General features: G+C 39.0%; 1 protein-coding gene across 3 annotated transcripts in view; it reads left to right on the plus strand.

Annotated features, from left to right (window-relative positions):
- The first annotated feature begins 1,507 nt into the window (after positions 1–1,507).
- The window catches only part of LOC116255403 (tetratricopeptide repeat protein SKI3), a 66,245-nt gene continuing 55,715 nt past the window's right edge, over positions 1,508–12,037 (plus strand). The window contains exons 1-8 of one of the 3 annotated variants that reach the window (XM_050078420.1): positions 1,510–1,649; positions 3,616–3,675; positions 5,454–5,559; positions 5,661–5,873; positions 5,959–6,081; positions 8,732–8,815; positions 8,913–8,963; positions 9,043–9,135. In XM_050078420.1, coding sequence (XP_049934377.1) covers positions 5,509–5,559; positions 5,661–5,873; positions 5,959–6,081; positions 8,732–8,815; positions 8,913–8,963; positions 9,043–9,135 — 615 coding nt within the window. In that variant the 5' untranslated portion in view covers positions 1,510–1,649; positions 3,616–3,675; positions 5,454–5,508. Of the gene's footprint in view, positions 1,650–3,615; positions 3,676–5,453; positions 5,560–5,660; positions 5,874–5,958; positions 6,082–8,731; positions 8,816–8,912; positions 8,964–9,042; positions 9,136–12,037 lie in introns of those variants that run through there. The other 2 variants (XM_031631202.2, XM_031631203.2) reach the window with 2 other exon arrangements.

The following is a 12,037-nucleotide window of genomic DNA, read 5'->3' on the forward strand; positions in this document are numbered from 1 at the left end:
CAGTGCTGCCAAAAGAAAACATAAATCACCTTGAGGCTTGAGGCATGTTACCTACTGCATAGTTAGCAAACCCATGAATCGTTCTGGGATCGGCAGCCAAGGTGACTCGTTAGAGTTAGGTATTTTATTGTGGCAGTCTTCAAAGAGGAAAATTTTGAAAAAAAAAAAGCTCTCTCTTCTCCTTATCTTCCCTTTCTCTCTCTTTCTCTTTTTTTCAAACCTAACTTAGAGATTCCAACCCGACCCGACCAGACCTGAGGTTTTTGAAAGTCAGGCATAAACAAGCTGAACCTTGAATCGTGGCCAGGCTTTTAGCCGATTCTAGTTACTGAGGGGATTCGTGAGTTGGACCACCGAGTTTGCCAACTATGGCCTACCCCATTGTACTGAATGGGGTAAAAAGGCAACCTTTTAGGGTTTGTCACATTGTCAGACTTGTGAATGGTTTGTGAGGCCGGGTTAAAGGGTGCTATTTTATAGAATTTATGGCAACTCATAAAAGCTTTTATGTTGTGCCATGTATAGATGCTAAGAATTGCGTCTTGAAGGTGAGCTAGGTAAATTTGAGGTCACTGCTTCGGAAAGTGGTTAAGCTTCTCACAGATGAGAAGAGTAAAGAACAAATTTTGGCTAAGCTGGATGAAAATATATCTAGAAGGTAAAATTGTGTGCAATTGACCTCTGCCTAGCATCTTAAGTGCCAGTAGCAGATCTTCTATTCGCTGAAGACGTCATGGCATCACATAATTTAATCTTCAATGAACTGAACTTTGGACAGCGTGCCTCACGGCAGAATATATATTATCCATGGCTTAGTGCGCAACTCTTTGCTGTTGTTGGAAAGTGTCGTCCAACTTGCTTGCAATGGTAGGACCAACATAATCATGTCTAAATGGATTCTTCTATGTCAGGCAGATTCAACATGATTATCTACAGCCTCAAAGGGGAAGAACATTCATTTCCTTCACTTATCTTTACTTTCAATCAAATTGCCTCCTAAAATGAAAAATAATAGCATTATTAAAAAATGGCTCCCCTTTACAAGGGATTTGGATGATAATCTAAAACAATGTTTTGGGCGACAAAACCTGGTTTTACCTAAAACACCATTTTAAGAGTGTTGTGATGACATTAAAATTGGGTTTTTTCAAAACTTGGTTTTCCTGAAAAACCTGCTTTCACATAGGTTTTTCATATGAGATTGATTTTTTCCTCTAAACAACGTTTTTCACTTTTCATCCAAACATCTATACCAATTTTACAAAACTGGGTTTTGAACTAGGTTTTCAAAAACTTGGTTTTGGCAAAACCAAGTTTGTTGTCCTCAACCATTTTTTGTCGGATCCATTGCCATAGTTGGCATTTCGGATTTGAATTCCAATTGACTGAACCGGTTCTTATTTGGATCCCGAATCCAAAAGAGCCATGTCGAAAGCATGTCGAATTCGGCCGGGTTCTAATGAAATTCAACCCATATCCGCTTTGTTTTTAACCTCGCGCGGTGAAACTCACCTCCGAAAAGAGCCATGCACAAAAGGTAGAACAGCCTTCTCGCGACTAGAATGAGGCGGGAGCAAGCAATCGCCTAGGGTTTCTGAGTTTCTTCCCACAAGAAGGACATCGAAATCGTCATTTTTTCTTCTTGTTTGGTACAGCTTTCTTTTCTCTCTTATAGTCTTTTCGAAGAGGGAAATTTCTAGGGAAATTATTGTTTGGCCTCGTTTATTTGGTTCTCCCTCTGAACGTCTTTGATCTTTCAAACATAGTTTACGAGAATGATTATCTCTGGGGAATACACCTGTTGCTGCGTGGAATTCTCTTGTTTGCTTTTGTCTTGTGTTGTTGTGGTGCACAGACAACGCAAGACGATGACGCGATACGGCAGCGCCATTCAAGCTGGCCAGTGTAGCGATTGGAGGTGTTTTTGGGTGGCTATTGTTAGCGTTAAACCGAGTTTTTTCTTACATCACCATAGGCCAAATTTTGATCGGGGTTGTGTTCCTTAACTAGACATCGTTTCTGCATTAGGCCAGTACGAGGGCTAATCTCAATGTCGGACTGGACAATCATGGATAAATATGTCACAAGGGCATAACATAGCTGGTCGGGCTAATACTTGTTATTTGATCAATTCCCGTGAATGCTACTCCTCTGGACTGCAAATGGTGGACACACAACCTAGTTGATGGAGGCATTGCTTCCACTTAGGTCCCGAAGCCGCTTGGAGCTTTGGACCTTAGGGGTTGGTGAAAGTGGGAGGGGCTTCAGCCTCGTTGGAGTATCTCTCTCTCCTTATGAGTACATGAGTCCAGGAGCCATGAATTTTTCACTAGGAAGGCTGAATTTATTGTTTCAAAAATTTTAACAGGAGCCGCCCAAACATAATTTTCAAAATTTGTATATAGGATAAATAAAATTTTGGGGAGGCCCCTGTCGACCTCCCTAGCTCCGTCCCTGCATGAGACACTTAACAAATCAAGCACTAAAAAATGTGCTAACTTTACCATTAGCCATTGCAACTCAGGAAGACCATTCTCATAATATAAGCATAAAAAATAAAAGTCCTATGCCCTCAAACCTACAAGAGAAATACCACTTAAGAGTAAATATTGTCTTCGATAAGATAGAAGTCAATGTCTTAACTCATGATGAGCGGATACATACAATGAAAGATGTGAAAAGGAAACTAAAATCTGATCGCTTTTCCTGAAGCCATATGCATGAACAACCTAGCTATCAATTGAGTTATATCAGCTGCATGTTGGTGGCAGTTTTACTGATCTCATGGTGTGTAATTAAAATTAAAGTGTGTTTAGGCATTATTGCACACTTTATGTTTTTATGCATGTCTTGAAATTGGTCTAATGTTTAATTTGCTTTGTTTATCACATGATCATATCATTCAATACTATGTGATGTCACAATAAAATGATAAATTCATGTGCATGAGTAGATGGCTTAATTGTATTGGAGTTGACTTAAAATAAAATGAATAATTATTTGTACCAATGAATAATTATCTACTTTAATTTACATTTGGTTCAATTTAATCACTCTCTTGAATCAATTAGCCCATTGTTTCACCACCAAACATGATATCCCTTTTGTTTAAGTGCTTCAATTTAATCACTTTAGTCTAATTGTTTCAATCTAATGCTTCAATTTAATAGCTTAAAACTAATTGCTTCATCTTGATCACTTCAATTCAATCGCTTGGTTTTAACACTTGAATTGGATCACATCAATTTAATATCTTCACTTGCTGGTTCTTACCAATGCTTTTCTGTGGCACTTCAAACTAGTAATTCCTGCAATTTTGTTCAGTGTCATATCCATCTCAAGATCTTCTTGAAACTAGAAGGTGCTTGCTAGAGACTTCTACTTGTTGGCTAAGCATTCAAAGTCTTCCAACTGACCCCAAAAAGTCATATATACAAAATCATGCTTAAATGCATCCACAATTGCTCTTTTTGGTCATTACTCAATTGACCATACAAACATAAAATTGTGCACCATTGACAATGACTACATTGTTTGTATGGAACATTGTTTGCATCCCAAATTTTTCATTGGTTTTGGAGTGCTCCAGAAAAATGTGGTTTTGTTTTGAAATAGGGAAGAAAGGGACTCGCCCGTCGGTACGAGGATCGACCATTCCCGGCGCCTTTACTGGGGGTAATCAACCCAAGGGCTATATTTATCATTGATGCATTTCGTTTTGACTTAAACATCTTTTTGATTCTATATGCGGTGTAGAAAATATTGAAAGTTTGATGTTTCAAACTTTTCAAAAGACTCTTGAAGAGTTGCTTGAAAATGTGAAATATTTTGAGGAAAAAGTGGAATTAGTAAATATCATTTGAAAAGCTTGTGAAATCATTTTGAAATCACTTTAGTGTTGTCTTAAGACTTTAAGTAGGTTTAAGATTTTGCTTTAATTCGGTTACCACCTAGTTAGAGCTCTATCCCCTCTTGTTTAAGTTCTTTTAGAGATATGCTTGTGATTATAAGTGAAATAAAGTGCATGAGAATGCATGGATGCATTTATCCTATATGATTAGAAGAATGTAAAACATTCCTACCACAACATTCATCTAAAGTCATTCCTACCACAACATACATCTAAGATTTTTGTTTTTGTAAATATCATATATATGAAAGAAAAGTTTTTGCCTCCCTCCCTTGACTTCATTTCGCAAGCCTACCTGTTGTTTTTTGTTGACAAAATCTATTTCCCCTACCTTGTCTCTTCCTTCCTTCCCTCATCTGCATCTCTCTTCTGCTTCCTTCCTCTCATTGCCCCCTTTGATTTTATTGATCTCATCTAGCATGACATCCTCTTCTGCATTCCTTTCATATTTTCTCCCACCTCACCTTCGTTGCTTTCACCTAGTAAGAGCACATCTACTTCCCCTTCTCCATCTCCTTCATATTTTCTCCTTTCTTCACCTGCGTTACTCTTATCTACCAACATAGTACCTACTTTCTTCCTTCTATGCATCTCTTCCTTGCCTTCATTACTTTCAGATAGCAATCTATTATCTACTTCTCTCATTTCATCTCCTATCATTTTCTTGCCTTCATTATTTTCATTTGCCAAGACTTCTTTTGTGCCCCCATCTACTTCTACTTCCTTCTTTGGGACAACTTCTCCCTCTCAACCACAATCCACTCACCTCTTTACTTTCATCTCTCCTCTCACCTCCATCATTGCCTTCAGTCCTCTCATCCTCCTCCTCCTCCTTCCAAACCACGTTAATCCTCCAAAAAAGTTTAGTTCTAGCTACCCCCTTCTTATTAACCTCTCTCCAATCACTAGGAGAGTGTGGATGAACAGAATCCTTTTCAACAAGATGCATGGCCAATATGCATGACATAGGAATTCAACAATAATTACTAACAAGATATTAGTATAAATTGTAGGAGAAAATTGTAATTGGCAAATTATAAATAGTTTGCCTTAATGATTTTGCTCAACAACAAACAAATCACTCTGTTTTTGAAACATAATTTGCATGTTTGGATAACAAGACCAAAAAGACATTTAAAAAAAAACCTAAGGGGCCAAGTTGTTATTGCCTTTTTGAAGCTATCATTTTATCAAAACTGGATTTTTACATACCCATCTTCATTGATTACCCAATCCAAGTTTTAAATAATGTCTTTTCCTACAACAACGTGAGTGTCATCTAAACACACCCTTACGAGTTGTTCGACTAATGGAATGGTTACATACTGTTCCACCGTAAATATGTCAAAAAAGGTAAGTAACCATTCCATTTGCCTAACGACCCTTTGAATTCACACTTCTTAGTAAAGAGACACAGAAAGATTTTGTTTGTTTAGTCGATTAACAATTGATTTGAAACTTTTTTACTTTAAATGGGAGCACTAAGTAATTTACCATGCAACTGTTGTCGGTTGCCTGCTTATTTTTCTTTCTTCATGTTCAGGAATATATTCAAGATTGAAGGTTCAGCCAGAGCCAGTAAATTCTTGAAGCAGTCGATGGAGGGACAAGAATTTGACGTGCAAAACCCTTCTCATCATTTCGACATGGTTTGGTTTGCCTCACTTACATTTCTTCTCCCTGTTCTTTGATTTCGCACGCTTTTTGTTTTTCTTGTTCTGAAAAATGAAGGCCTTCTGCATGACTACAGGCTGTCTTCTTATGGGAGAAAGGAGAAGACAAGAAGGTTGCGAGGGAGAAAGCAGCTGAGCATTTGGTCCTCTCAGTTAAGCTAAACCCAAGCAATGGCGCAGCGTTTCGCCTTCTAGGGCATTACTACAGCCTGGAGTTGGTCGATTTACAGCGGTCATCCAAGTGCTACCAGAGGGCAATCACCATTAACCCTGACGATAACGAGGCTGGGGTCTGCTCGTTTGTCTTCCTTTCTTTGCTTCTTTCCCTAAATTTGTTTTGAATTAACTTTGACCGGTTTGTTTGGGAGATGACAGGAGGCGTTATGTAATTTGTTGGACAGAGGAGGAAACCAGTCTTTGCAGCTGACAATCTGCCATGAAGTGGTGGAGAAGTCCTCCCGAGCATTCTGGGCATGGCGGAGATTAGGGTACTTGCAGGTTTCTGAAATACATCTAAATCTTTTTGTTGTTTGAATTATTTCTTCCTGCTTAACTGCTCAATGTTACGCCTTATTAGGGCCCTTGTCTAATTCCCCTTCCTCCTCTTACAGAGAGGATTATTGGGAAGGGTTAGAATCCTGCAGAATGGCTGCAAGACCTTCTTCACGAAAAGCAAGATTAACCAGTAAGGCCTCACGGTTGGCATCTTAATATGCGTTAAAGAACAGGAGGGTGGAACAAAATATAACTCTCTCTCTCTTTCTCTCACCCACGGGCAAATAACACCTTTCTCAATCACCTGCTCATCCAATCTCTGGTCATGGCTGGGGGAGGGGGCAGCTAGCACTGCCCGTAGGATGGCAGTTGACCCTCTTTGCTTTGTGGTCTCACTGGCTCTTGATGTCATTGTTGGCCCTATCATCATTGCATTGCTGCACTGATGACCCTAATGGCCCTCCACCGGCTCTAAGATTCTTGCTACTTTGTTGCCCTCCTTCTACATCTTGTTGCCTGACGTTACTGCCCAGTCGCCCACCAACTAACGTTACATCAATAACATTTGAGCAATTCAATTAAAAAAACAAAGAAACATGCGAGCCAAATTGGTCTGAGACATCAAGAAGCCCAACCAATGGAAAAGAAGCCAATTCTACTAATAACTAATCTGCAACCCGCAGGCTTCTGTGAGTAGACAGAGCAGTCCTGATAGTGCAGTGGGGCTCAGTGCGTGGCTCAAGAAGTAGCCCAAGATTGGCTGCTATGGTATATACAATCCTTTGGGACTCCTTTCTGCTGGCCCTTTGCTTCTATCCATCCACCTTGTTGGTCCCTGGTTTTCTGCTGCTTTTTTCTAACCCATTGCCTATGACCACCGCCTCTCCTAGTTTCTTTGATGGCCTTGCTGGCTGGTATCTTTGCTTCCATCTTCCATTGATTTTGATGGCCTCCCTCTGCCAATCCCACTGCCTGTTGACCCCTCTGCTCTACTCTGGCTTTTCCATCCTGTTGATCTGCCTTTCAGGCCACACTTAACTTCGCGTTCCTTGGCCTTTTGCTGCGCTACTGGTCATCCATTTGCCATTCTTGCAGATTTGTTTGCACTGTAGGCTGTCAATCTGTGGCTGCTTCTTGGGCCATCCACTGCGCCCTTTTGCCCTTTGGAACTGCTAGTTTGCTTGCACCAGCCTGTTTGTGGCACCCTCCCATTAATGCTGCGTCATGTTTGGCTGATGTGTTTATTTCCTTAGTGGCCTTAAATATCGACTAGTTATTCGTGGTGGCTTCTTTGCCTCTGATTGGCTTTCTTGGTGGTTTGGTTGGATTAATGTGCTCATTAATGTATCTAGCTAATTTGGCCAACATGCTACTTTGTCTTTCGTGTTATACTGCTACGGCTAAGAGATTACAGATGACCTGTGGTTTTGTGCTATATGTTGGAACCTTGGCAATGTTAAATAGTATTTTGTCTTTCTCTTTCTCCCCCCTTCTCTCTCTTCCTCTTTGTAAGGTCATGCCTCCAATGAGATATGTAAATGAAAATGATACATGAAACCGAGAAGCATATAGGGCCTGCTGTGGGCCTAACTGATGAGCAGGATAAACGTGCTCACCCTAGAACTTCTATAGGGCTCTCCACTTGTGCCTCAAGGTCAGGGTGGACATCCATCTTGCTGAAGTGCAGGTGTTGGAGTTCAACCATTCAAGTAATTATCTGTATCTGGAAAAATGCAGTTGTATCATGTTTGTCTTCGTGACAGTATGACAAACCATATTTGGAAACAGTGATGTTGTCAATATTTTTATGAAGAAATGGACGTTTATAGTTCTTCAACTTAATTACGTTTTAGAAATGATTGAATTTTCTTAGTTTTGCATGTCCAAAGGATTGATTCTTGAGCCATTTCAATTTTCAAATCATTAGTATATCTTGACAATTTTTCCATTGTTCAACTTCAATGTTTTTTTTTGGGTTTTTGATGCATTCCTGCTCTTCTGTTTTCCTTTTCATTGATTTGAGATATTTGAATTTTATCTGAAGTTGCGACTGAAATTTCAAATGCGTGCACTTTATTCAGGGAAAAAGACATCAGTTATACAAGTGTGAAAAGTGGTACTTTTGTGTTTGAGCCTTCATCTGTTGGGAAGAATTCTAAATGCACAAACCAGATGAGAGAGTCAATGCTAACAGACAAAATACTGGCGAACGTGATAGGTGTTTGCAGTGGCTGGGTTTGACCAATTTTTTGTAAATAAATTTGGCATAGATGTTATGTATTAGATAAAATGATCAAAATGAGCCTTGGTCCAGTTTTAGTTTGGCCAGCTTTGCCATTAGTTGGAAACTTAGAACTTAGAAGTTAGAAGCATACTATTAAACGGTCATCTGGTGATTTTTCTGAATAGCCTGGAGAATTGTGACTCTGTTTATGTGTTTTTGGTGGACTGTATTCTAGTGAGAAGATTGTCAAACATTCATGGATAAAGTTGGAAACTGTTTTTTCCAATCAAACTAATAGTTAAATTATGTCCTTTAGTTTTCTGTTTGTAGCTTGCTTGCCCATTCTGATTTTTTAGTTCCTATTTTCCTTTGGAAATATTGGAAATACAATGTTGCAGCAACTTATGCTGCTCTGATCTGATTTTGCAGGTTGCTGAAAAGATGTGGCCAGATGCAGTTCAGAGCCTTCAGCATGCAATTCGAGGCTATCCAACATGTCCAGATTTATGGGAAGTAAGGAAGTTTATGGGTTTGTCACTCTGCTTTTTTCTACTGATCTGTGGAAGTTCTTCCTTTACGAAACTGAACATGGTATGACATTTTTGTGTAGGCCCTAGGACTTGCATATCAGCGGTTGGGCATGTTCAGTGCTGCCTTAAAGGTGCATTATGGTATCTTAATGTTGCATTCCTCATTGTTTCTTGATGAAGGATCCTTTGTCACCAAGATGAATATGACAGTCATATGGACGTGCATCAGAGCTCGATAACACAAGAGTTTTTGCATTACTTGGGAGCGGTAACATTTTGATGTTACTTAGTTCTTATAGGAAGGTAAGATCATTGTGCAACGTGTTCATCTTCTCAGGTCTTCCAACGGATTTGCTGGTTCATGTGTTTATATATCTACTCATCTTGAGTCTGTTGGGGCAAATGGTTGTTACAGAGTGTGCGTTCTGTATAAATACTAGTGTGACCTAAACAAGGTGTAATATGAATATATCCTGCATATTTTTCAGTTTATTATAATCAAAGGGTTTCAAAGGCTGCATTCCAAATTAATGTTTATTTCTGTTGAGAAATGCACTATAAGTAACTCCACTACCTCATCCCCAAGTTGAAGATGACAGCCCTGACCAAGTAGTAGGTTTTGTTCAGATTCATGATTTCTTTTTTTGGTTTTCTCTTTTGCCAGAGAACAAGAAAGACCTCTTATTCACGTACATATTCCTGCTGCTTCTTCCATCTCCTGTGCACCTATTGCTTGCTCTATCTTATGAAAAGGGTTCATTCTAGGGTTGGATGGTTTGTTATCTATGTTTTTTTTTCCTCCTATTTTGCCCATTTGGCCTTGTAATGTTCTTTAAAAGATTACCCTTTCAACCCTAGTATTCTTTTTATCTTTTTGCTAATGTTTAAAGTTGCTAATGTTTAAAGCTCATTCCTTGAGTTAGATGATTTAGCTGGACTTGACCTCCTACTGGGTCAACCTAGTAAAGGGACCCATTACTCGCAAAAGAGTCACCCAAAACATGTTTGACTCGTTGATTAACTCGTTTCACTCGTTAACTCCCTTGGTTCACCTAAAGCTTGTTGGACCTACCCAAAATTTGGTGGTAGATGTTGTTTTGACTTTGACGCAGTGATTAGAGTTCCGCACTCTAATCCTCGTGGGAAAGACACCATAAGTATACTCAGACAAGCTCTCCTACCTCAGAATTAGCTTTCCTGCAGTTTTTGTTTGACCTGCGGATGTATATCACACATCTACACTACAACCATCCAGGGCCTAAGGGTCTACATCAAGAGGGGATGATATAGGATCAAGATCAACCACACGAGTGGGAGAACAACCATATGCAATCTAGAAGGGAGACTTCCAATAGAACGGTTCACCGAGCTGTTGTATTCAAACTCAGCCTGGGGAAGCACCAAATCCCAAGTCTTGGCATGATCACCAACTAAGAAACGAAGTAGGTTCCTTGGTGCGGTTGACCGCCTCAGTCTGACCATCAGTTTGAGGGTGATAGGCACTAGTAAGCTGCAAATTAAATGTTTAATATGATAAACAAGCATGTTTACTTCATAGTAAAACTGAAAACTATGAGTTGCCTGTAATAAGTATCAAACAGATCATAGATAGACAAATAAACAAACTGTAATCAAATGATTTACAACTTACAGGGTTACAGAAACAAAAATCTATATAAACATTATTATTTATTACATTAAAATTAACAGTAAATATGGATTATAGGAAAATAAACAGAGTTACAGATTATAATGAAACAGAATCTATATAAACATTATTATTCATTACATTAAAATTATCTGTTATTATGGACAAATAAACTGACTGCTATCAAATGAGTTACAGACAGAGTTACAGAGCTTATAATGAAATAGAATCTATATGAACATTTTACATTAAAAATACTACATAATATAGAAACAATATATGATATATAAACAGTTGCAACCTAAAAATGTGCAACACAATGATCTCCAGCACCCATTTAATCTTTATTAAATAGTCTTTAAGAGCCCTATTAAGAGACTCTTGGACTTCCATGGACTATGCACAGGCTGAAGTTGTGCCTAGTCCATTGTAGGCATGCACCTCAGGTGCAATATCACTTGCATTGCCTACATGCACTTAGGAAATGCAGGTGGAGTAGTGAGTAAGAGTCACCACCTACATGATGCCTCAATGACATATGGGAGTCCTACAATGAAGTTTATCGAGACATGGTCACAAGGTCGGTCAGGGATAGGTAAAGGAGTGCACAGTCCATAGTTCTGATGCTTGCGCTTGGCCATTTGGTAGACTCGATAACTGTTGACAAATTTGACTACATCTTTCCTTATCTTGGACTGGTAATAACGTTTGAGTAAAGCAATGGTCTTTTCCTGACCAAGTTGTCCCGACAAACCACCCTCGTGAGGTTCAAAAACCGACTACAATCTCAATGAAAAATTGGGAATACACAATTTGTTGCCTTCGAATAGATAGCCATTATGAATAGTAAAGGACAGATTGGAAGCAGCTGGATTTGAAATGCAGTTTTCCTTGATCTTTTGGAAATGAGGATCTGCAGGGTATAGATCTTTCCAATTTTCAAATCCAAGAATCTAAACATACATGGACATAAGAAGACTGTTTTTTCTGCTCAAAGCATCAACTACTTTGTTGAAGGTTCCAGATTGATCCTTGATGCAGAACGTATATTCTTGTAGGAAAGTTACTCATTTGGCGTGTCTAGCATTGAGCTTCTTTTGGCTATTTAAGAATTTTAAAGCGTCATGGTCTGTATATAAAACAAAATCCATTGAAATCAAGTAGTGATGCCATTACCTTAGGGCTTTGGATGACTGCATGAATCTCGTGGTCGTATGTAGAATATTGGTGCTTGGCCTGAGTCGATTTCTCATTGTAGAAGGCAATGGGTCAACGTTTTTGATTCAGAATGTTGAATTAGAAGAGTTTATGTTTCTAGGTGGCTCTTTGTAATATTAAAGAGTTACAAGATCCCATTAATATTTTCCTTATTTCTGTTTAGTGTAATATGTAAATCTCCTTTCTACCTTAATCTCTTTATAATAGAGATTAGGGTTAGTGAATGAAGTACGTTCCTTTCTCCTAGCCTTACGGCTGCTACTCTCTCTCTCTCTCTCTCTCCACATCTCACGACAGGGCTCCAAATCTCACAGCTGCAACATGGTATCAGAGCAGGCG

This window comes from Nymphaea colorata, chromosome 6 (assembly GCF_008831285.2).
Source record: "Nymphaea colorata isolate Beijing-Zhang1983 chromosome 6, ASM883128v2, whole genome shotgun sequence".
Classification (NCBI taxonomy): Eukaryota; Viridiplantae; Streptophyta; class Magnoliopsida; order Nymphaeales; family Nymphaeaceae; genus Nymphaea; species Nymphaea colorata.